At 41.0% G+C, this 24,106-nt stretch overlaps 1 protein-coding gene across 1 annotated transcript in view; it reads right to left on the reverse strand.

The window, feature by feature from the left end:
• The window catches only part of LOC125235903 (lutropin-choriogonadotropic hormone receptor), a 120,609-nt gene that overhangs the window by 11,986 nt on the left and 84,517 nt on the right, over window positions 1-24,106 (reverse strand). Inside the window, 6 exon segments of the mRNA XM_048142534.1 lie at window positions 3,675-3,873; window positions 4,819-4,945; window positions 5,129-5,200; window positions 5,803-5,946; window positions 14,485-14,550; window positions 15,579-15,719. Coding sequence (XP_047998491.1) covers window positions 3,675-3,873; window positions 4,819-4,945; window positions 5,129-5,200; window positions 5,803-5,946; window positions 14,485-14,550; window positions 15,579-15,719 — 749 coding nt within the window.

Genomic DNA, 24,106 nt, shown 5'->3' on the forward strand with positions numbered 1-24,106 from the left:
TTGGACCGATTTGAATAAAATTTTGCTGAGCCAATTTATAAACTGTCTTAAGCGCCTCCTTTTTAGTTGGAACTTAAGTCATTTTGTACAAATGAAAAAAACAAATAAATAAGTTAGACAAGCACAGTGCTAATTCCACATAACACCTGAAACCTCTACCGACAACTGGATACAGGCTTTATCAGTTACTACAACTGCCTGCCTGCTTTACAAATAATAATAATAATAATAATAATAAATTGAACAAGTTCTAAAAAGAAAAAGACAGAAATGAATTTCTTTATACCTGTCCAACGCGCTTACACAATTTTAAGACGTTTAGTAACTACTTGCAGCGGCAGTGAGTGAAATTCGTAATCTGAGTTTTTTTCTCTTAAGTCCGACTTACGCTTGACTGTAGATTTCTAATAGGTTTTCCTGTAATCTACAGGGAGAGGGCTATCTCGTGTATTTTTTTGAAAATTTTACGCTAAGTAGTTTCGGAGATAAGGGGGGGGGAATGGTCATTTTTTGCTTATTTTCTTAAATTACTTCTAAATTACCAAAACAAAAAATATAAAAAAAATATATTTCAGATGCTGATAAAATGCTCTTTCATTTGATATGTAACACAATGTAGTTTTAATAACTTTGATTTTTAATTTTCAATTTTACCCCCCAAAAGTGACCCCTGTGATTAAATTTCATTTAATTAAATTACATTTCCGTCTTTGGGCCACAGGTTTACATACGTGTGCCAAATTTCAAGTAAATCGGTCCAGTAGTTTCGGAGAAATCGGCTGTGACAGAGGGACAGACAGACACGCGAGTGATCCTATAAGCAGCGCCGGCCCGTGCACTCGATCAGGGTAGAGCGAGTTTGAGTTTCGGCGCCCTAGACAAGAAGTTTCACTATGCAGGAAAAAAGATGCGAGCGTAGCGAGCGTGAAATTTTTTCATAGTAATGCCGTAATATATAATACAGAATTAATGGATTTCATCATACAGAGTACGAAAGGGATAAAGGGTTGAACTTTCTCAGTCGCACCCTAGTATAGTTACGTGGGGCTGAACGTGGATATCATGTACCTACATAAAATAACAAACAAAATGGAGTACTATAGTGGCCAAGTCATGAAGTCAGGAAAGCAGACTTGAAATGAAAACGCGAGCGCAGAATTTTTCGTAAGTGTTTCTGTTTTGCCCTATGGTTGACTGGTAGAGAATGCCTTAAGGCATTAAGTCCGCCATTTGTACTTCTTTTTTATTGTGCAATAAAGTTTAAATAAATAAATAAAAGAGAACTGATATAAACAATAAGCGCGAGCGAAGCGAGCGCGATTTTTTTTTTCCTATTGACGCAATTTATTTAGACTCAACCCGCTAGCGGGGAATCTGCGAACAGTGCGAACTTTGAAGCTTTGATCTCCTGCAGAGCTGCGTCTTTGGCATATTTTGACTTCACAGGGCGCCTATGTTCCCGACTTTTAGGCCTTATATTTCACCATCACTATTATTTTTATAATACTAAGAGTTAATTAAGAGATTAACTGCGGACACGATCGTCACCGTCGGGATGCCCATTTCGGTATTTTGCCACTAAGTGCCTTTCGGGATCTTAGTGCTTTGAAGTTCGCCCATCTTCTTCTGTGACTCACAAAGTTGCGCCTCTGTGAGACGTTTTGCGCCTTTGGCTTTATGAGGAACTCCGCTTTGGACTATCGGATAGACTCATATTTTTGCATTTGGATAGCGACTTAACTTTGTCGTTCGGCCGCACAACAATGTGGTTCGTCAAGGGAGAATCCTCCATTTACGGCGCCCTAGCAACAGCACCCTTATTAGTGTTGGTATATGTTGGCAATGTGATGCAACTTTCCACTTAATCTGAATTACAAATCTAGATTTTCAATAGCTGGATTCATTCCCGACTCCTCTCGCCATTTTGCGGCCACGCAATGTAGGTATATTTTTTTTGTATGGATCCACATTCTCGATTTTGGCGCCCCCTTACCATGTGGCGCCTAGAGCGGCCGCTCCACTCGCTCTACCCTTAATCCGGCCCTGCCTATAAGGGTTCCGTTTTTCCTCTTTGAGGTACGGAACCCTAAAAATGCCTCGTTACGTGATATTCAATTGCAACAACACAAAAATTATGAACAATCAAGAGCCTGAGACATATTTAAAATTACAGGCAAGAAACAACTTCAGTACAAAATTTGACACGCTCGGCCCCTATACAAATATATGAATTTGTTTCTTCTATATAAATAAAGTTCTGTGAGCATGTCCGTCTCCTATCCCATTATGGTCTACATCTGTTTTTAGGGTTCCGTAGTCAACTAGGAACCCTTATAGTTTCGCCATGTCTGTCTGTCCGTCCGTCCGTCCGTCCGTCCGTCCGTCCGTCCGTCCGTCCGTCCGTCCGTCCGTCCGTCCGCGGATAATCTCAGTAACTGTAAGCACTAGAAAGCTGAAATTTGGTACCAATATGTATATCAATCACGCCAACAAAATGCAAAAATAAAAAATGGAAAAAAATGTTTTATTAGGGTAGCCCCCCTACATGTAAAGTGGGGGCTGATTTTTTTTTCATTCCAACCCTAACGTGAGATATATTGTTAGATAGGTATTTAAAAATGAATAAGGGTTTACTAAGATCGTTTTTTGATAATACTAATATTTTCGGAAATAATCGCTCCTAAAGGAAAAAAAAGTGCGTCCCCTCCCCTCTAACTTTTGAACCATATGTTTAAAAAATATGAAAAAAATCACAAAAGTAGAACTTTATAAAGACTTTCTAGGAAAATTGTTTTAAACTTGATAGGTTCAGTAGTTTTTGAGAAAAGTACGGAAAACTACGGAACCCTACACTGAGCGTGGCCCGACACGCTCTTGGCCGGTTTTTTTATATCTTGGTTAGAAGGCAAATTGGTTATAAAGTTATCAACACATGATTGTGAATCATTACGCTTGAATGTTACGTCGTTAATAAGGTGCTTAAAATTTTAACATTTAAGAATATTTAGGAAATCGGAGCGCTGTTTTGTATCTTTTAAAAGATTTACATTAAAGTCGCCACAAATAATTGCTTTTTTATCAAAAAGGTAATCCAGCAAGAGTTCTAGTTGCTGTATGAATACTTCAAAATTACTATCTCTAGGACATCTATAGCAGCAAAAAATATATACATTAGTTTTGATTCCACATATTTCAAAGCCGTCTGACACATATAGTTTATTACACATTACCAATTCTTGTGACTCTCTATCTGAAGATGCCATAATCAATGTTCCACCCCTCTTTTTAGATGGTCTTGTGTTGAAAGAAGCTAACCTATAATTAGGTAAGTTAAAAGAAGAAACAGAGTTTTTATTAAGAAAGTGCTCGCTAATACACACGTAATCTAAGGCGTTATCCTGTTCGTTAAGGTAAATTTCTAGCTCGTTTGTTTTATTTGAAACACCACATACATTTTGATGGAATATATTGAACATATCTATATGAGTTACGTTGTTAGGTACGAAAAAAAATTTTTGAAGTATTACTAAGGTTCAGTTGAGCCAACCAACGAATGTTATAACTCAAATTTTGTATAACATTCGTCATACCAGAGTTGTTCAACCTTCCACTGTGTGGTGAAAACATGTCCAATGATACATTTGTATTACAATCATAGAGTGGCGTGTACTCACGGTAGTGAGCCCAGAGGTCGGAGGAGTTGGCCCAGCGCGCTAGGTCCACGTGCGGCGGGAGGGGCAGCACCTCGTCCGTGAACCCCCCCTCCTCGTCGGCGGGCTCGGGCGCCGGCACCGGCGCCGCCCAGCCGCCGTCCGCCGCCGCCATCAGCGGCATGTACTCGCAGCAGTGGTACGCGTACGACAGCACCAGCGTCTACACACATACAATACATAAACTAACTATCTAACTGACATTGTCAACTGAAAAACCAAACACAGTTTGGCATTTTGATTTCAGAAGGTCAGGAGGAATTAGAGGAGTCGTGGTCAGAGTTGATAGCGTCTGCCGCATGCAAGAATATACATTGTGTTTAGAATACCTGTCGGTGACGGAATGGTGATCTGCAGTCGTGTTACCGAAACTCCGCTCTAATCCGATTGAACACCGCAGGACGAAGTGCAAACTTAGCTGTCTCGGGTCAGTGGGATAGATAACGGGTTCCGCCTGAGTGATCAAAAGAAAATGCTACCTCGATGCGCGGGAACACGTCGGGCGGGTGGAAGCTGGTGAGCTGGGGGTTGTTGTGCGCGCGCAGGCGCTGCAGCATGTTGGCTAGCCCCTGCACAGAGGAGCAGTGTGTGGTTACCTCGATGCGCGGGAACACGTCGGGCGGGTGGAAGCTGGTGAGCTGGGGGTTGTTGTGCGCGGGCAGGCGCTGCAGCATGTTGGCTAGCCCCTGCACAGAGGAGCAGTGTGTGGTTACCTCGATGCGCGGGAACACGTCGGACGGGTGGAAGCTGGTGAGCTGGGGGTTGTTGTGCGCGCGCAGGCGCTGCAGCATGTTGGCTAGCCCCTGCACAGAGGAGCAGTGTGTGGATTACCTGCGAGGAGGCGCTGCAGCATGTTGGCTAGCCCCTGCACAGCCTCGATGCGCGGGAACACGTCGGGCGGGTGGAAGCTGGTGAGCTGGGGGTTGTTGTGCGCGCGCAGGCGCTGCAGCATGTTGGCTAGCCCCTGCACAGAGGAGCAGTGTGTGGTTACCTCGATGCGCGGGAACACGTCGGGCGGGTGGAAGCTGGTGAGCTGGGGGTTGTTGTGCGCGCGCAGGCGCTGCAGCATGTTGGCTAGCCCCTGCACAGAGGAGCAGTGTGTGGTTACCTCGATGCGCGGGAACACGTCGGGCGGGTGGAAGCTGGTGAGCTGGGGGTTGTTGTGCGCGCGCAGGCGGCGCAGGCGCTGCAGCCCGCCGCCCGGCAGCAGCGGGAACACGTTGTTGCCTACGTTCCTGCGCACAGTCAACATTGCTCTGAGTTCTCATACTAATAGCGATTATTTCATGTTAGGGCAGATTCAGACGTTGCATTTAACAAACAAGTTGCAGTTGGGTTGCAGTCCGTCTGTATCGGCGTCTACTTGCATCGTATACCAATTTCATTCAAATTATGATGTCCATTCTTATAATACTTACAAGTCTTCTAAGTTCGGTATGGGCACAAACGCTTCGATGTCGATGTGTTCAATTTCGTTGCTTTCAAGGTTTCTGAAAAACAAAAAAGAATACATTACTTATATTAAATTAACAATTTAAAAATAAATTCATAGCCAAAAATGCCTAAAGTTTAGCTTCGCTCAAAACTTCGACGAACGAAACGCCGTGGCACGCGGCGCAGCCGGTTGCCGGCGATCAGCAGGCGGTGAGATGTGTCTGGTGCGGTGTACTCACAGGGTGCGGAGGCCGGGCGTGTGCGCGAAGGCCTGCCGCGGCACGCGCCGCAGCAGGTTGCCGGCGAGCAGCAGGCGATGAGATGTGTCTGGTGCGGTGTACTCACAGGGTGCGGAGGCCGGGCGTGTGCGCGAAGACCTGCCGCGGCACGCGCCGCAGCAGGTTGCCGGCAAGCAGCAGGCGATGTGTCTGGTGCGGTGTACTCACAGGGTGCGGAGCCCGGGCGTGTGCGCGAAGGCCTGCCGCGGCACGCGCCGCAGCAGGTTGCCGGCGAGCAGCAGGCGATGAGATGTGTCTGGTGCGGTGTACTCACAGGGTGCGGAGGCCGGGCGTGTGCGCGAAGGCCTGCCGCGGCACGCGCCGCAGCAGGTTGCCGGCGAGCAGCAGGCGATGAGATGTGTCTGGTGCGGTGTACTCACAGGGTGCGGAGGCCGGGCGTGTGCGCGAAGGCCTGCCGCGGCACGCGCCGCAGCAGGTTGCCGGCGAGCAGTAGGTCTGTGAGCGAGCGCAGCCCGCGCAGCGCGCCGCCCTCCAGGAAAGAGATGCGGTTCCAAGACAGGTCCCTGCCGAAATGCAACGGCATTATACGGTTATTGTAGATTATATTACTGTTATCTACTCGTACTCAGTCTGTGGGTCGCCGTTCCATACCTCTAGCTGTAGGTGTAAAAATAGAGGTGGAAAATGTGTACAATGGAACTGGAGGCTTTTTTGGATTTCTCGACGACGTGTAAGTAAATATGACGACCGGTCTGGCTCAGTCGGTAGTAACCCTGCCTGCTGAGCCGCGGTCCTGGGTTCGAATCCCGGTAAGGGCATTTATTTGTGTGATGAGCACAGATATTTGTTCCTGAGTCAATGGATGTTTTCTATGTATATACATAGCCTTTAAGAACAATCACTCTACAATTATGTTTTTTATTAATAAATTATTTGTATTTGTTTGTATTTGTATAGTATGTGTCCCCAATATTTTTTTATTTTTTATTATTATATGAAGTTAAAATATGAATTTGTAAGCGAATCTTTGGGTTGCAAGAAACTCTTGCTGTATTATTATACTTTATACATGTAAGATATATAAAGTTGTCGAAGTTGTATGTTATCTTTATAATTATGTTAATGTACTTATGTGAGTTAGTCAGTCATAGGTACATAGTAAAATATATAATACCGTTTGTCTCTAACGTAATCTACTTATACATATTTCACATCTCTTTAAAAATAACGTTAAAACTGATCCCTGCATGATAAAATACAAAACAAGCAGAAAAGAGCAGTTAAGGCGAAATAAGAAAGATTTAATGTCGCTGATGTTCCTAAATAGGGCACTTATCGTTTTGCCTGACATGAGGTGTTATTGTACATGAATTCGCAAAACGCTGGCTCGCCTGTAAATCACGGCAGCGGCAGCGAGGCTGGAGGTGGAGACCCGATATGTCAATATTCCCGCGGCCTGATTTTTACCGAGATAGAGTTTTGTGTGGATAGGTATTTATTGTGTGGCGGCTGTTGACTTTGGGATGGGGGTCTCAGTCAGTAGCGCAAACAGCATTAGCGTGGCGGCCACCGGCCTACCTTCCCACACACACATGTACATAATTATATCACATCTAACTTTGTATGTATAATTATAATATATCCCATCTAACTTATTTGCCTACCATGAAAATGGTCGCAGTTTTTTTAGAAAACATTATCATCGCGTAGTTATTCCTTCATTATCATTGATTAACTTGATGTCACGATTCCTATGCAAGAAAATAAACAAACCGTTTTCGCTAAAACGTTGGTTTGAAAAGCGACATTCTTGCCGGTTTGTACCTACAAACCTTTCTTTGTTGTACCGATCTACATTCATCTTCATTTTTCCTTTAATATCTATAAAATTTGTTCGTTCGTAGGTAAATTGTTATTTATTTGCACGAATTCACTGCTTTTTTCATTTGAAACGCCAAATAAACAACTGTTAATAAATGTAGCTTGAACAGGGTTTATGAATAACAAACATTAAGTAAAACAAATGGACTTTTGGCTGAAGCCAGTGTGCCGGACGCCGGGACGCCGGACGGGACTCGCACTAGTAGTGCGGCGGAGGCGGCGGCGGCGGCGGCGGCGCAGTCGTATGTCACCGGCCACCCACCGCGTGAGCCGCATGCGAGGAACCTTTCATTGAATTTAATGGCGTGTGAAGTTTTGTGGAATTGTGTTTATGAGCGACGCTTCGGCAGTTTTGCGCCTAATGTGCCAGCAGGCTGTTCCGAAACACTTGGCACTTTCATGCGCGGCTTTTACACTGGCTGAGACCACATAACTTTACTGAGAGGCCGATTTATACGTACAAATCGTTGGAGATTTTATGTGGTTTTGATATCACCGGGTCATAAATACATTTAGATGAAGAGACGAGGTGACCTCTCGGTGTATTGGTCGAAGCTATTGGTGCATGTTCTATTCGGTAGGGATGTAGTAGAGTTTAATAAATGAAACACATGTTGACTCTCCAAGGCATCAATATGTAATGTCGATTAGAATACAGATAGAATAAGCTGATCATTATGAGTAATACAGTTTCCATATATAAAGCATCTAGCCTACTTAATCTAATTAGGTATGCTTACACATCACACCTTCCCCCTTTTTTTTTTTTTTTTTTTAGAAAAGAAAAAAAAATATTACACAAAAAAAATCATGTTTAACAAACTTTCAAATTAACCTACAATAAAAATACAGGTCAATCACTTTTATGTGTTATTGTATAATACGACACGCTCATAATTATGGTGAGGTGATTACTCTCTTAGGTTACGATAACAATAATATAATGAAATGTGACGCACACCTGGTGCACCGATGAGTCAATGATTATGACTAACTTATTACTAGCATAACTCGTTACATAAAATAAGGAATAGTTCTATTTTTATGGATTACATTTTGTTTATTTCCTATAGAAACTTTTACATTAACATCCATGTCTTCAATAACAGAGTATGGACCTAAATACACTGGGTCCATTTTTTCACGTCCTTCTTTTTTCACTAATAATAAATCGCCTATTTTATACTTAATTGGATTACATGTTTTATCATATCTTTCTTTTCTTAACTGCTTTGACATAATTAAATTATTTCTGGCGTCTTCCTGAGCCTTTTGCAATCTATACCTTAAAGCTATCGGATAATCATCGAAGTTATACACAGGATCTATATTATTATTAGTTATATTAGTTGGTAAATTACAAAGTTTTCCGAATACTAATTCGAAGGGAGTATACTTAGTTTCAGAATGCATAGTCGTGTTATAACTGAAGCACCAGAATTGAAGCCAGTTGCTCCATTCGTGAGCCTGGTTATCCGTCTGGATTCTGAGGAAAGCTCCCAGGGCCTTATGAGAGTTCTCCAAAGAACCGAGACTCTCATGGTGATATGCCGTGGATTGTATCTGATTTATTTTTAACAATTTACACGTATTTTGCATAGTTGAAGAAATAAATTCAGAACCTCGGTCTGTTGCTATCTCGCGCGGGATGCCGTAATGTAAAATAAAACCTTCAACGAATGCTCGCGCGACCGTTTCGGTCTCTTTATTGGGTAATGGGTAAGCCCATACGTACTTAGTGAGCTCGCACTGTATCGTCAATATGTAACTATACCCGTTGTTATCTTTAGTTAAAGGGCCAACTAGATCTAGATACACTTTTTCACATGCCGATGTGGCTGTGGTAGTAATAGACATCGGTTCTTTTATGTGTTTATGGAATTTTTGCTTTTGGCATTTATCGCATTTTTTTACAAAAGCTTTTATGTCATTTTCCATGCTTGGCCAGTAGTAGTGACGTTTTATATTATTCGTCATCCTACGCATACCCGCGTGTCCGCTAGTGGGTAAGATATGAAAATCATTCATGATGACTCGCCTGTCATCTTTATTCTTTACTTCTTTTGCACCCTTTATAATACATAGTCGTGGCCCGGACCACTTACTTATATTTTTTATATGTTGAGCTAGCTCTTTGATAATCTTTTCATTGTCTTTGTTTTTAATAACGCATATTTCGTTAATGTTTATAATATTGCAGAAAGCTTCCAATTCCCTCATGAAGAAAGCTCGTTTCATACATGATAGGGATACTGGTGCAACGCTAATAAGTGACAATGAGGGTGTATATACAAACGTATTGTTTCTGCTATAAATACAATCATTCATTTTCGCACACTTGCGATACTCTTCTGAATTAAAACTTAATTGTGTTGAATTGTTAGGTTTTTTTAGAATTTCGGCCACGTTTGGGTGATCAATCCAACCGTTTTGGAAATCCGTAGTGCCGGCATTTTTTTGCCTTTCTTTCTCTTCCATTCGCTTCTTTTGCCCACGTGTTGTTACGAACATAACTCTTTCACTCATGTCTTTCAGCTGTTCACTAGTTATCTCAACCCTTGATAATGCGTCTGCAGCCACATTATCTTTACCTTTCAAATACTCTACCACAAAATCGTACTCCTGTAAATACAATTTGAACTTGGTTAGGCGGCTGGAGGGATCCTTCATGTTAAATAAATAGACTAACGGCCTATGATCCGTAATTACTCTGAAACGTCGTCCAAATAAATAAGGTCTGAAATATTTTATTCCCCACAAAATAGCTAAAAGCTCTTTCTCAATGGTGGGATAATTTTTCTCCGCTTTGTTCAGGGGTCTACTGGCGTAAGCAACAGGTAAACCATCTCCGTTTGATAAAACGCAGCCTATCGCTATCCCTGACGCATCGGTGTGTATTCTAAACTCGTTATCTTCTGAAAAGTTAGGATATTGTAGCAATGGTGGGTTACTCATTGCTGTTTTTAGGGTATTAAATGCATCTGAACATTCATTAGTCCATACAAAGTCTACGTTTTTTTTAAATAAATTATTTATTGGCTGAGCTATTTCGGCAAACTTCGGAATAAATTTTCTGTAATAGTTCGCAAACGCTACGAACCTTCTAGCTTCATCTTCATTTTTTGGAGTTGGATAATTTTTAATCGCTAAAATTTTGCTTGGATCTGGTTTGATTCCATCTGACGTAACTAAATGGCCTAAATATAAAATTTCCTTTTTAGAAACGTACATTTTAGTGGGTTAAGTTTAAAGTTGACTTTCCTCAGCCTCGAAAATACGTCTATTAAATTTTTGCTATGCTCCTGAAGATTTCGTCCCATGACGATAATATCGTCAAGGTAAACGATACATTGTAAGTAATTCAAACCCGTCATTGCAACTGTCATCGCTCTGCTAAACGCACTAGCACTCGTTTTTAGACCCATTGGGAGGCGCTTCATTTGGTAGTGTTTATCAGCCAAAAATGCCGTGTATTGCCTACTCTTAGGGTCGAGTTTTACTTGATAGTATCCTTGATTAAGGTCCAAGGTGCTGAAATAAATTGCACCAGACAGTGAATCCAATATCTCGGTAATATTCGGTAATGGAAATTTGTCATTCTCTATACGCTCGTTAACTTTTCTGTAGTCAATTACGACCCTCCATTTCTTTTCCCCGCTGGAATCTGCTTTTTTAGGTACTATTAACAAAGGACTAGCCCATTCCGAATAGGACTCTTCGATTATGTCATCTCGTAACATTTGATCGATTTGTTTTTTAATTTCCGCTTTTTGAGAGTGAGGCAATCTGTATGGCTTACTGTAAACTGGAGATTCATTAGGCTTTAAATGGATTTTTTGTTCGTAAAGGTTCATGGTATTCAGCTTATCACCTGGTAGGTGAAAAATATCGGCAAACTTAGCGCAAATACTTGAGATGCTGGCGTTTTCTTCCGAATTTAAATAATTCAATTTTAACAAAGAAAGCAACAGTTTCACTCTTTCGGCGTTATTTGGACATTCATCAAAATTAAGAACGTCAAATTCCTCCAGTCGCCTAATTTCGGGAGTAACACACTTAATCCTCACAACCTGCTCTCGCGTGTTCAATAGTTTAACAGTCAAATTACCATCCGTACTTCTAGACAAAGAATTTGCTATGAAAATACCCTCGCATACTTCGCTGGCATAAACAACAAAATCTCCCGCGACATTAATGGGAACTTTTACAAAAATTTCACTTCGCGAAGGTAACTCAATGAATGATTGTTCGTTACTGCTATGTGTAGAGTAAACGCGTACCGGTATAAAGGATGTGCGGTTACCGTTTTTCAATTTCAAAACGTCCGTTTCAAAATCTATATTGCCTCTATATTTTTTTAAGAAATCCTGACCCAGGATCCCGTCCGCGTCAACCGGTAAATTTTCAAAAACATGAAATTTGTGACTAAATGATTCATTTGTCTCATAAAATAAATCGAGATAGCTGTAACCAACAGATGTAATTACACCGCCTAGCCCATTTACGTTTGTTGTGTGTGGGTGAATCATCGGAGCTGTTGGTCTTATCGAACCATGTTTGACTGCACTCAATGACGCTCCGGTGTCCAATAGCCATGTCAACGACTTTCCATTTACGTGAAGCTGAACTGAATTCACGTTACCGAAGGCCATAATATAAGGTAAGGTGTTAGTTACGAAAAAACTGAAGATCAGACGATCTGGCTGGTGACTCGTTCGTGTCATTGCACTCACGAGCCGTGTTTACGTACTGCTTATTATGGGGCTTACGGGGTCCGAAACCGTTACCATTATGCCCGTAGCTCTTACGATATCCATGGCCGCGTAAACCACCCCTGAAAGCGCCACCGCCTCTGCCTCTGGGCAAGTAGGAAGCGCGTCCTTCGGTTTTCCTGTACTCGTACTGCGGGTGTCTCGCTGCACCTACCCTACTGTTGAAATATACATTTCCACGACCCGAAGCTATTTGGGCTCTTGCACCCCTACCGCGCACCGCGAACACCTGCTCTGAGGGTGTTGGCGTCATCGCAATCTCTTCATCCTTAGCACCCTGTATTGCGTCTTTAAGAGACGTGTAATTGCGAGCCGATATTACCGTACTTAACCGGTCATTTCGCAAACCACTGGTAAACCTGTGAATAGCCTGCCTTTCATTAAGGGGTTTTAGAACACTGTAAGCACTCGAATCACCATTGGCTTGTGAAATTGTCAGCTTGACAAAAATATCCTCTAAATCTCTACCGAACTGCTCTATACTCTTTCCCGCCTGCCTAGCCGTCTGCAACTGTTTCTGCAAAGCGGTATCCGACCTCCGAGTTAGCAGATGAAGTTTCATATCTGCAATTAAACTCGCTACTGTGGTATAGGTACCTGTTAACCGCAGTTTTGCATTGTAAGACAAACGTGTTTTCAAAACGAAATTTATCAACACCGGGATGTCAGCTTCGACTATCATTGTCCCATACAACTCTATGGCGTCGATTAATTGCAAAGAAACCTTTTCAGTATCATCCATGACGGGCAAAAGAGAGACTGCCGTCTTCAAGTCGAAATTCGATTTGGAACCCATGTTTGAATTAATTAATTGTTGCGATTCCCCGAACAGTTGCAATATTTTAGCATATGCTCTTTCGACTTCCGCAATATACTGTTGTACCTTATTGTCGAGGGGCACTTCCCCCTTTTCTACCTTTGAAATATAAATCTCTAAATAGGCATTATACTCGTTATAAACCGACTTTGCTTCCGAAAATTTTTCCTGCCCTAACTTCTCGCTTCTTCTAACTGGCCCAAGCTTAAGCAAATATTCCTTAAAATAATTAATGCGCTTATAAAATTCTAAAACATCTGGCATAACTATAACGAGCCTTAAGCTAATATAACGCCACACGATAAGGTCTACAGTCCATAGGAAAATAATTCACTACACTTACATGATTTCCCGGCAGGCCGATGAAAGTCTTTGTCACTTCACTACACTTACATGATTTTTCCGGTAGTCCGATGAAAGTCTTTGTCACTTAGTTCGTGGTAGGACACTCACACTGCTTTGCCGATCCGCAGCGCTCCAGGAATCCCCACGACAGCCGCTGCCCGCCACCTTAGACGGACGCACGCCTGCGCATCACCATAGCAGCCGCCTGGCGCTCGATCTTCTGCGTCAGACACTTGTGGATCCTTTTCCAGACGAGATAGACGAAGATAACGGTGATCATCACTCCCATAGCCATCGTTATGTATGATTGCCCATCCGCGTGGCTGATGTCCTGACTCGTCCTGGCGCTATTGCCCTGACCGGCCTGAGCTATGATGACCTCTTCCTTCTCCACTCTAGACACAGTTTTCCCCATCTTGAAAATAGCAAACCGACGAAATGCTGCAGAGAAGCCTTAGTGGTCGTAGTTCCTCAACACGCTGACACGCTTTGGCAAGGTCGCCATGTATTGGTCGAAGCTATTGGTGCATGTTCTATTCGGTAGGGATGTAGTAGAGTTTAATAAATGAAACACATGTTGACTCTCCAAGGCATCAATATGTAATGTCGATTAGAATACAGATAGAATAAGCTGATCATTATGAGTAATACAGTTTCCATATATAAAGCATCTAGCCTACTTAATCTAATTAGGTATGCTTACACATCACATCGGAACACAAATTTGTTTGCAGAAGGGGGTGCCTCTCTCTCTGCATCTCTGGCTCGGTATATCGATATTCGCTCGTACTTCTTGACAAATAATTGTTTGCCATATAGGTACGGGGGCCTCTCAATAGTCTCAATAAGCATATCAGAAACGATTTACTTACAAGCTCAAATGTCACTTTTAAGACGCAAAACGACGAACCATAAACGCAGACTAAACTTTTGCGATAGATACTAAAAGGCGGCAATAATCATAATCATAAACCACTGGAACTAAAGGGCGTAATTGAAGTCAATGTAAAAGTTTCGTTCATAATGACGATAATAATATAATAATGGCTGTCCAAGTCCATTTCTCTCAGAACGATAGCGGAACTTGATCACTTTATTACTATCACTTATATTAACAGCGTCGTTCCGCTTATATTTATCGAGAAACATTGTATTTTTATTGTGGCAAGATTTATGATATGTAGTAAAAGAGTATTTAGCACTGATATCCCATTTAACACCGAGCGTGAGTATAAGCGCAGATTACTAATAAGTTATTATTAAACGAATATAACGTATATACTCACAGCACGCGCAGCTCCCCGCAGTCGCGCAGGTCCGGCAGCTCCTCCAGCTCGTTCGACTGCACCGCCCTGTCGCCAACACACACACACACACACGCTCATTACACTATACACTTGGCAATCATTTAAGTAGGTCAAATAAATATGACCATCAATATCATCAGGTCGATCATATTTCTAAGATTTATTTTTACATATAAGTACATGTCAGTAAGTGGAGGTAGTGCTAAAGCGTTGTATTTTATAATACCTAACCTACAAAAACAAACAGTTAAGCTTTTCTCAATCAGGAGGATCTTGCTTCCACTATAGAACTTGCTGACTCAATTTAAATCTCTGAATTGATTCCGCAACCCAGTTCCACTCCAATTTAAATCTGAAAAGGAGCTAAACACGACATTTCAGCTCCTACATTTCATTTCCGCGCCAGAGTTGTAAGCTGTATCAGTTGTATCAGACGCCGGTATTATGCAAATTGTGACGCAAAAAGCCGACAAATTGAGTGTTTGCGAGCGCGAGGTGGACTCGGCTGGTTTTATAAAAGGGCTCGTTTGGGACGGCTAAGCCGGGCGCTTGCGTACGTTCGAGCTGGAGGCGGGAGCAAAGCCGGAGGACTATTAGCGCGACACCGCTCCACTCAATATGCAAATGGCCGCGATCGGGGATTAGGAACCTTGTTGCAGCGCGGCGCGGCGGTCCCGGCGCGGATCGTGGCCGGCTCACTGCGACAGAGTGCTGCGGCAAGCTGTTCACACTTCGTCTAAAAACATCGGGATTCATTTGCGGCGTTATATATAGCTGTCGATCATTTAGTTAATCTTACCGGTATAGCGGTTAATGAGACAGATGTCATGCAGGATGTTATTCATTGCGCCTGTTTGAATACACTTTACAATTATTAGATATATGATAGGTAATATTAATATATATGTACAAAGTTATAGGTAGTATGTGAAGACGCTCTGATGCCTTCCACTGATGTCAGCTCGGTTAAATCGCGGGAATCCGAGAGGATCCTGCACGTAGAGGTAAAAATACTCGAACTGAGTTGGACTTAGGACTAGGCTAAAGTGTAGGTAAGTAGGTAGGTAACTTACAGCACCCGCAGACTTGGCGCGTGCGCGCACAGGTCGGGCGGCAGCGCCCGCAGCCGCGCGCGGTCGGCCCGCAGCGTGTGCAGCCGCGCAGCGCCCTCTAGCGACGGCAGCTCGGTCAGCCCGCGCGCGTCCGACAGGATCCTGAACAGCCAAACAAATAAACGCCTTAACAAATAATTTTAAAGTACCTCAGTACATACCTATAGTCATGAAGTAATCCGTTTACTCCCAAAATTATAAGTTTCCGATTGGATGTTAGTAAAATTATGACTGCCAAATTTGGCCACGAATCCATTCGATTCCTAGTTAGTTCATCGCTCGTGCGGCAGTTAATACTTGTAGAAGTCGAATGGGATAATGCTAGAGACCTTACACAATAGCTTATGGGCGAGTGCTCAAACTCGTTTTACTTCCAAATTACTTTTCTTAATGTCCTAGTTGGCAGTAAAGAAATTCCTTTGTTGTCTCCGAGTGCCCCGGTCCCGGCGAGTGTGCTCGGAGGTACATCTACTTCATTCCGCGCCGTGTTTGCAATTCCCGGTATTCGCAAATTTTAAGTTCACCGTCTTTAAATGTCCGAGACGCTTTAGGGAGTCGTTTAATTAAAAAATCGAGTTTTTGGTCTTTTTAATAAGTGTTTAGTTTATTTATTTATGGGTAAGTATTTAGTATTTATAACACACGATAGTTAGTTTGATTAGAATGGAGTTATGTATTAAATTTAACCCTCAACAAGATTGACTTCGACCCCAACTTGCGCTAATAGACAACGGGTTTGTGAAATACTATTATACAATAATACTATACATTACTTACTCGAATCTTTGTTTACAATGGTCATTGATAAAAAAAGTAAGATATGTCATTTCTGAGATCTCAAATTATTTTTAAGTCAAATAGAAAATACTCACAACTGTCACCTTTTGAAGCGCTATCATACTTACATGAAAAATATGGCTGCAAAATTTCGCTCTACCGAATTTTAAGAAATGGGCCAAACTTACGAGATTTGCTTACAGACCGGGACCAGTAAAACTAAGTATAAAGCTTGTGCAAAATGAGCCGACAGCCGCGAAGGGCATCGACCCGCGGCCGAGTGGCGTGTGCTTGATGAAAATGCTCGTCTCCGCCGATCCATTACTTACACCGAGGCCTAATTTCCGGAGAAGTGCGAACATTACATCAGTCATATTCCAGTGAGTAGGTTGTCCTGTCGCTGCCATATGTATCGGAACATCCGGAACAGCTAAAGTACTCACAAATATCTGAACAGGGCTCTATTGTCAGAGCTTTAGATTGCGTGTTCAGATTTATGTGAGCAGCACAGCCGCTTCTATAAATACACACGGTGTCTACGAGTGTACACGAGCAGCGTGGGAGTCCTAGAGCACTTTACTACATTACGTCTTTATTTGTATACATTGCGTGCATTATCATAAGAAAAGGTCTTGTATTCGTGTCAAGACTGTATAAAACGTGATTATGATTGTATAGTATTTGGCGCCGGTATTGTCCGAGTGTGGTCCGGATACGGCTCGCTCGTGATCGGATCGTGGCCTGTAATGGCGTGTATTGTTACGATTTGATTACGGACGTTACGGTACAACATTGAAGAAACCGGGCGACACTTCGTTTCGTCACTTATCCACGCCTCCACGTGGCGTGGTGCTTGAGCTTGCTTACAAAATGTTATTCTTATGCAATGAAATGATAATTTAAATAGGGGAGGTAGATATCTCTATCCATAGCTGGGCATTAACTCGTTAATCCGTTAATCGTTAATTAACGAAGTTAACATTTAGATTAACGGATTAACTTTTAAAAAGTGTTAACGGATTCGTTAACTTCCGTTAAATTTATCCTAGTCCGTTAATCGTTAATCTAGCATGGCAGGCGCCAGCGGCGCAGCGAAAAACACTTTGTGAACGCTACTGAAAAAAACCTTATCGTCACTACTTTTAAAAAATCTCGTATCTCACGCTGTTCCTCAAAGTTAAAACGCAGTAAGTCTATATGCATTCCATACATACTTACTACAATTTTCTTTTCATTGACAGACGAAGATACAAGTTTTTTTAAATCGACATAGCGTCACTCTATGTCGATCGTTAAAAATACGAAATTATATATAAGCTAGTATTGTTCTCTTTGCTTGGCTTTTTACCAACATTGACTCAGTGAATCCTAGGTTTTTACCATGGCGATTATGTCAGGGCCTAATTGGAGCATAATTTATGACCACATTCAATTCAAAACGATAATTTGTGAATGTGCACTGGAAAACGTCCCACTTTATCGAATGCTATAAAGCCACTTTGTCAGTATATTCATATAAATATACAAGTAAATCTCGCGTTAATAGTAACCAACACAGTGGGACGTTTTAATAAACACACTCACATTTGTTAACATTTCGTTTTGACCTATCAGGGATGTTTTGAGAGGCTTTGCTGTACTGAACAGTAACATAATACAATAAATATAACGGATTATTGATGCAAGTAAAATTCAAGTTTTATCACGTGTTAACGGATTATCGATTAACTTTAACTTCCGTTAAATTTGTAGAAATGTATCACTTTAACGATTAACGAAGTTAACTTTTTTAGTAACGGATTAACGATTATCGAAGTTAACTACTTATTTGATTAACGGTGCCCAGCTATGTCTCTATCATTGTAGTGGTTTAAGCAGTGGGTGAGAGAGAGGTTTTTTTTCTGATTTATTAAATGTAAATAATACATATATAATGCATAGTAGGCAGAGCTGGGATAGGACGGTAGGTCAGTGGTCGTGTCAATGAATGACTTCGGTCGGGCGGGTGGTGTTGGCGTGCCGAGAGTGGGCGGACAGACGCCGCGGCTGCGGTGCCCGGTGCCCGGTACCCGCCCAAGTAACATTTTAGTGCTATAATTTTGGTTTTCGACGCCAAAAGCTACTATAGATGTCGTATAAAGGTTTTCGGCGTGACCGCTTGTCGTATAAAAGCCTCCAGTAACACCTTTTAGCTCTATAAGCTTATACCGCTAAAAGGTGTTATTAGGAAGTGATGTAAACGTTTATATCACCATTTTATAGAGCCGCTATAGGCCTGGTCTATAACAGGATCAAATATGACTACTATAGATCTATATTATTGTATAATAGTGTTAGGAATCACTGCTATGCAATCAATTTGCGCTATTAAGGTTCCCGACAAGCTGCTATAGTTGTTGCGTTATACAGCTAAAAGGTGTTATTAGGAAGTGATGTAAACGTTTATATCACCATTTTATAGAGCCGCTATAGGCCTGGTCTATAACAGGATCAAATATGACTACTATAGAACAATATTATTATATAATGGTGTTAGAAATCACTGTTATGCAATCAATTTGCGCTATTAAGGTTCCCGACAAGCCGCTATAGTTGTTGCGTTATACAGCTAAAAGGTGTTATTAGGAAGTGATGTAAACGTTTATATCACCATTTTATAGAGCCGCTATAGGCCTGGTCTATAACAGGATCAAATATGACTACTATATAACAATATTATTATATAATGGTGTTAGAAATCACTGTTATGCAATCAATTTGCACTATTAAGGTGCCCGAGAAGCCGCTATAGTTGTTGCGTTATACAGCTAAAAGGTGTTATTAGGAAGTGATCTAAACGTTTATATCACCATTTTATAGAGCCGCTATAGGCCTGATGTATAACAGGATCAAATATGACTACTATAGAACAATATTATTATATAATGGTGTTAGAAATCACTGTTATGCAATCAATTTACGCTATTAAGGTTCCCGACAAGCCGCTATAGTTGTTGTGTTATACAGCTAAAAGGTGTTATTAGGAAGTGATGTAAACGTTTATATCACCATTTTATACAGCCACTATAGGCCTGGTCTATAACAGGATCAAATAACCTACTAAAGAACAATATTATTGTATAATAGTGTTAGGAATCACTGTTATGCTATCAATTTGCGCTATTAAGGTTCCCAACAAGCCGCTTATAGTATTTTTAGTAGTCGTATTTTAACAGAAATTAAAACCTAACTATACCACTATTTTGGGATATAGTGGCTTTGGAAAACACTGCTACAGTATTTAACACTGTAGTAGTGATATGAATACCATTATAGAGCTATTTTGCTGTATAATGAAGTTTTCAGGATACGTTTATATAGCTTTGAAAAGCGTTAATAGTCGTTTTCTAATGCCTTTTATATCTCATCGCCGTATACGTCACAATTTCTTTTTTATATCACAGAACTGTGGAATAATGGTTTCGGTATCTCTTTTAAAACACAATAGCGTTATAGCTGAGTTTACTATATGTTTTATAAAAAAAAAAATTGTTTAGAAGATCTTTCTATAGTAAAACATTGAAAACAAGTATTGTTTTCTATATAAAGAACTTATAAGTTAAACTGGATCATAGTTAAAGTCTCATGCAATCCTATGAATCCACAATGGCGGGCTTATGGCAGTGAATGCGTATGATAAGTGACATAGTCGAACTATAAAAGCGTATGTTTTACTTCTTGGATCCATAGTAGAAACTATGGTGCCAATAATTTTATTGTATTAAATTATATTTATTTATTTTATTCAAAACAGGTATAAATCGAGGGCGCACTTAAAATACTCCATTAAACTAATATTCTTTTAACGGTAAAATTTCCATCGCATACCTTTTTGCAGTAATGATGGAATTATACGAAATCCAAATTATTTTGATTGACACTAAACTTCACAAGTTCACACGCCACTTTTCATAAAGTTCCTCGTTTGTTAAATATTACACACATTAAATTATTTTAGAAATTTCATTCATTCGCATTAAAAGGGACGGCAACTGCTATTACAGAACAAAAAACCTGTATAACGGAATTTCAAATGCTACTATAGCATAAATTGATACTATAATAGCGTTACTGTGTCATCTATGTCAACAAATTAGCACAATAGTCATCATCACATCACCATTATAGACCTTAAACGTCACGGATGATACTGCTATAGCCCTATTATATCACTAAATGGCTGCATAATTGCGCCAAATCGGCTCTACAGTACCAATATAGACTATTTATAGGACTATTTAATGTGATTTAATTTGGTGCTCTCGACCACTATAGGACCAGAAATTGTTACTTGGGCGGGTACCCGGGTACCCGGGTACCCGGCTGCCCGGCTGCCCGGCTGCCCGGCTACCCGGCCACCCGGCTGCCCGCGAACCTGCGGTGAGCCGCGCTCGGCCATGCTAAGCTTCTACTTACTCATGTTAGTACAGAGTTACAGACCAACACAGTGAACACAATGCGCGGTTCAATACTGTAACTATAGGACGGCCAATTTTAAGAGCTAATAGACTGTGCCGTACCTATTATGCTTAATTACCATTATTACCAAAAGGACGGCCTCCGTTTTGTGTGAAGAAAAAAGCCCTTTTAGAAGTCATTACGACGTCTTTAAAAGCAATTATGCCGGTTATTATTGACATAATTAAAAGCATTAAAATTAGTCGCTCGAGTTCTGCGGGGAATTGCTGAAAGAATGGGAACGGGGCGGCATTTGAATATCACATTTGATGTCGGTTTAATTAAATTGAAATCGAATGTAAAGTTTGAATGTCACTCTCGGTTGGATAGACATTTAGACAACCAAGCGAGGTCTTTCCTAACTAGGTGTTTTATGGTTTAAACTTTACTGGTTCCTTAGTAAATCCTTGGTTGAACACACATTCTAGTTTTAAAGTATTCAGACTCGTAAAATGGTCGGAAAAGAGTTCGTGCGTTTCCCGGTTTTGGTTTGATAAAATTAAGTTTAGGAGACCAAGGCCGCTGTAATATGACACAACAAGCACTGGTTGGTTACAATAACACTTATGCGAAGAAGGATTTTATCAGATATAGGTAAGGTAAGCCCACCATTAACGTTTGTGACTAGGTACAAAATAAATTTATTTACGGATAAGTATTAATCATATAAAATTACAACGATATTGAATATCAAGCAGAGCGTGTTCTGCGCTACGTAGTTAGTATGCCACTTCTTTCAGTACATAAAGTCTGAGTGAAGTCAAATAAAAATATTGAATGGCAAGGAAAATCTGCCGGGAAAGTTGTACGCCGAGCAGGCGACCGCCGTAGTTACGCCATTACTTGTTTTATTGAGATAAGTGTAATCGCTCCCCAGTTTTCGTTCTTTTCGCCGCATATTCAAATTCCGATGATGGGGGGATAAAGTCATAAAAGATTTAGTCTGCGATGCGTAAATGTAAGGGCGCTTCGATCATCAGGAAAACGGGAAACCGCGCGGAGGGTGCGAGCGAATACGCAGTAAAAAAAGGTAGGTTCGGTGTTCCAAATGCTTTTCGACCAATTTTTAAAGTCCATTTAAGTATGTCATTGTTTAACAGTATGGTTTCGTCAAGTTGTTTAGAAATTATTCAGCTTAGTCATTTAAGTGAGCCTTTTGGTCCATTTTTATCACTGTGAAATGAGTGTGTGATCTGATTCAATGATCGCATCATTATTTTAAAATTCGCTTTTAAAATGTTGTATGTTTTTTTTTGTATCTTCGTAACAACGATATACATCAGTTGTAGAGAAATATCGAGGCCAGCGTCACAATTGTCCCGTTTATCTTTCAGCAGCCAGCAATGGGAATTGGCGGACGGGGGACAGTAGTCGCTGCACGGCGCGGCGCGGCGGCAGTTTATGAGCGCCGCCGGGACGTTATTTATGCGCGGCAGCGGCAGCGGCAGCGTCCTCCTCGCCTCGTAATGGGCTTGTTTGCGTCCGGCGCCGGCTCGGCGTCCGGTCCGGCGGCGCGGTTCGTTTCCGGCCGCGGACAGATGCTGCATCAACTGTTTCAAATGTACGCCCTTGTACACCCTAAATAAGTTATTCATTTCAGCGATCTTATTTAAAAAAAAATCGAAATGCGTCGGGGCGTAACTACAATATGTAGTTGCTCACATAGTTGTGATCGAACTTCACTACACTAGGTAAGTTCGTTTAATCATCAATTATTTCTAGAGAGATTAAAGTCGTTAAGATTATGATACGTTTTATTTTGTCTAATTCTTGTAAAACTACTAAGTAGCGCCTCCTAATAGGGTTAGGCACCGAACAAGTTAACCATGTTATAGTTCAAACCTATGCAAACACTCCGAGTTACTTGGCTAAAGGCCTGGAACGCGCAAGTGGCCCCCAGAGGAAAGGTAATGTCAGACGTAAGTACGTATACTTACTTGCTGTATGGTTAATACAACTTGCGGACGCGGAGATCAATAAGAAAATCCCCGAGAGAGGGAAACAAGATAATTCTGAGCTTCGACCTTTATTGACCTACCTTTACACAGGGGATATGCCAAGGTTGAACAGAAATTTGATAAGATTAATATAGTATTTTAGTAGGTAATAGGTATGTGTCCGGCAACTGACGTCACAGGAGCTGACCTGCAATCACCGCTGCGGGTTATGAGCTGTAAGGTAAAAGTGTACGCATCCGGAATTGGGTTGCGTTCGTTCGTCGGACACAAACACAGCGGTTATACCCGCCGGTAACCTTCCCGCTCGGAGCGCCCAGCTCGGCTAGCCTACTTACAGATACTGCTAAAGGAGATGCGTTCCAGAAAAACATCGACTACAACTAGATATGCTCTAGGGTTGTAAATAGAAAAAAAAAACATTTTTTTTTTCAGAATTATGAAAAAAAAAAACCGAGAACCATAGTTTTTTTCTAAATATGTTTTTTTTTTCAGACAAATAATTCGACAATAATGGTTTTTCGTGAGTTGTAACGTGTTTTAATAACAATAACGTACATTTTAATAGGATTAACATTCAGTATACAAACGTTTATTGGGGAATCCCCAATGCGGCGTGCAGCATGGAGAGGCGGTGGTGTTGCCAACAGTAAATAGTGATAACTAACAACTACAGATTTCGTAAATGTTACTTTTATAAGACCATAAATTAAAGTTATTTGATTAAATTCGTTTAATAGTTAACATTAACTCTAAAACACCGTATAAAAGTAATTAACTGCTTTGAAAATTCTGATATTTCGTACTTTAGAAAAAAAACATAGTCCAGAAAAAATCTTTTTTTTTTCACGGTTGTTTTTCATGTTTTTTTTTCAAGCCAGAAAAAAACCGTTTTTTTGCAACCCTATACTAGAGTATTTTTAACAATTTTGATAAAACGAATAACTTGTTATTTGTCATGACAATTAATAACTTAATTTTGAATTTAACGCTATAAAAATGTATTGAAAATGCGGATTTCTGCAGGTTATTTATGGAGACTACTAGACTATTGAATGAATGCCCTTACAAGACCCGGGAATTTTCAGTTATCTACGTCGTGAAGTTTCTTTACTACGCAATCGAGCATTAGGTAATTAAGTAAGTATCTAACTACCTACCTATACATACCAAGAAATGACAAAACATTGCGACGAGCTTTGGGAACACCTGTTTTCCGTACAGTGTCTGTGCTGTTTTCCATTAGGTTGATTTATTTGA

Source organism: Leguminivora glycinivorella, chromosome 18 (assembly GCF_023078275.1).
Source record: "Leguminivora glycinivorella isolate SPB_JAAS2020 chromosome 18, LegGlyc_1.1, whole genome shotgun sequence".
Classification (NCBI taxonomy): Eukaryota; Metazoa; Arthropoda; class Insecta; order Lepidoptera; family Tortricidae; genus Leguminivora; species Leguminivora glycinivorella.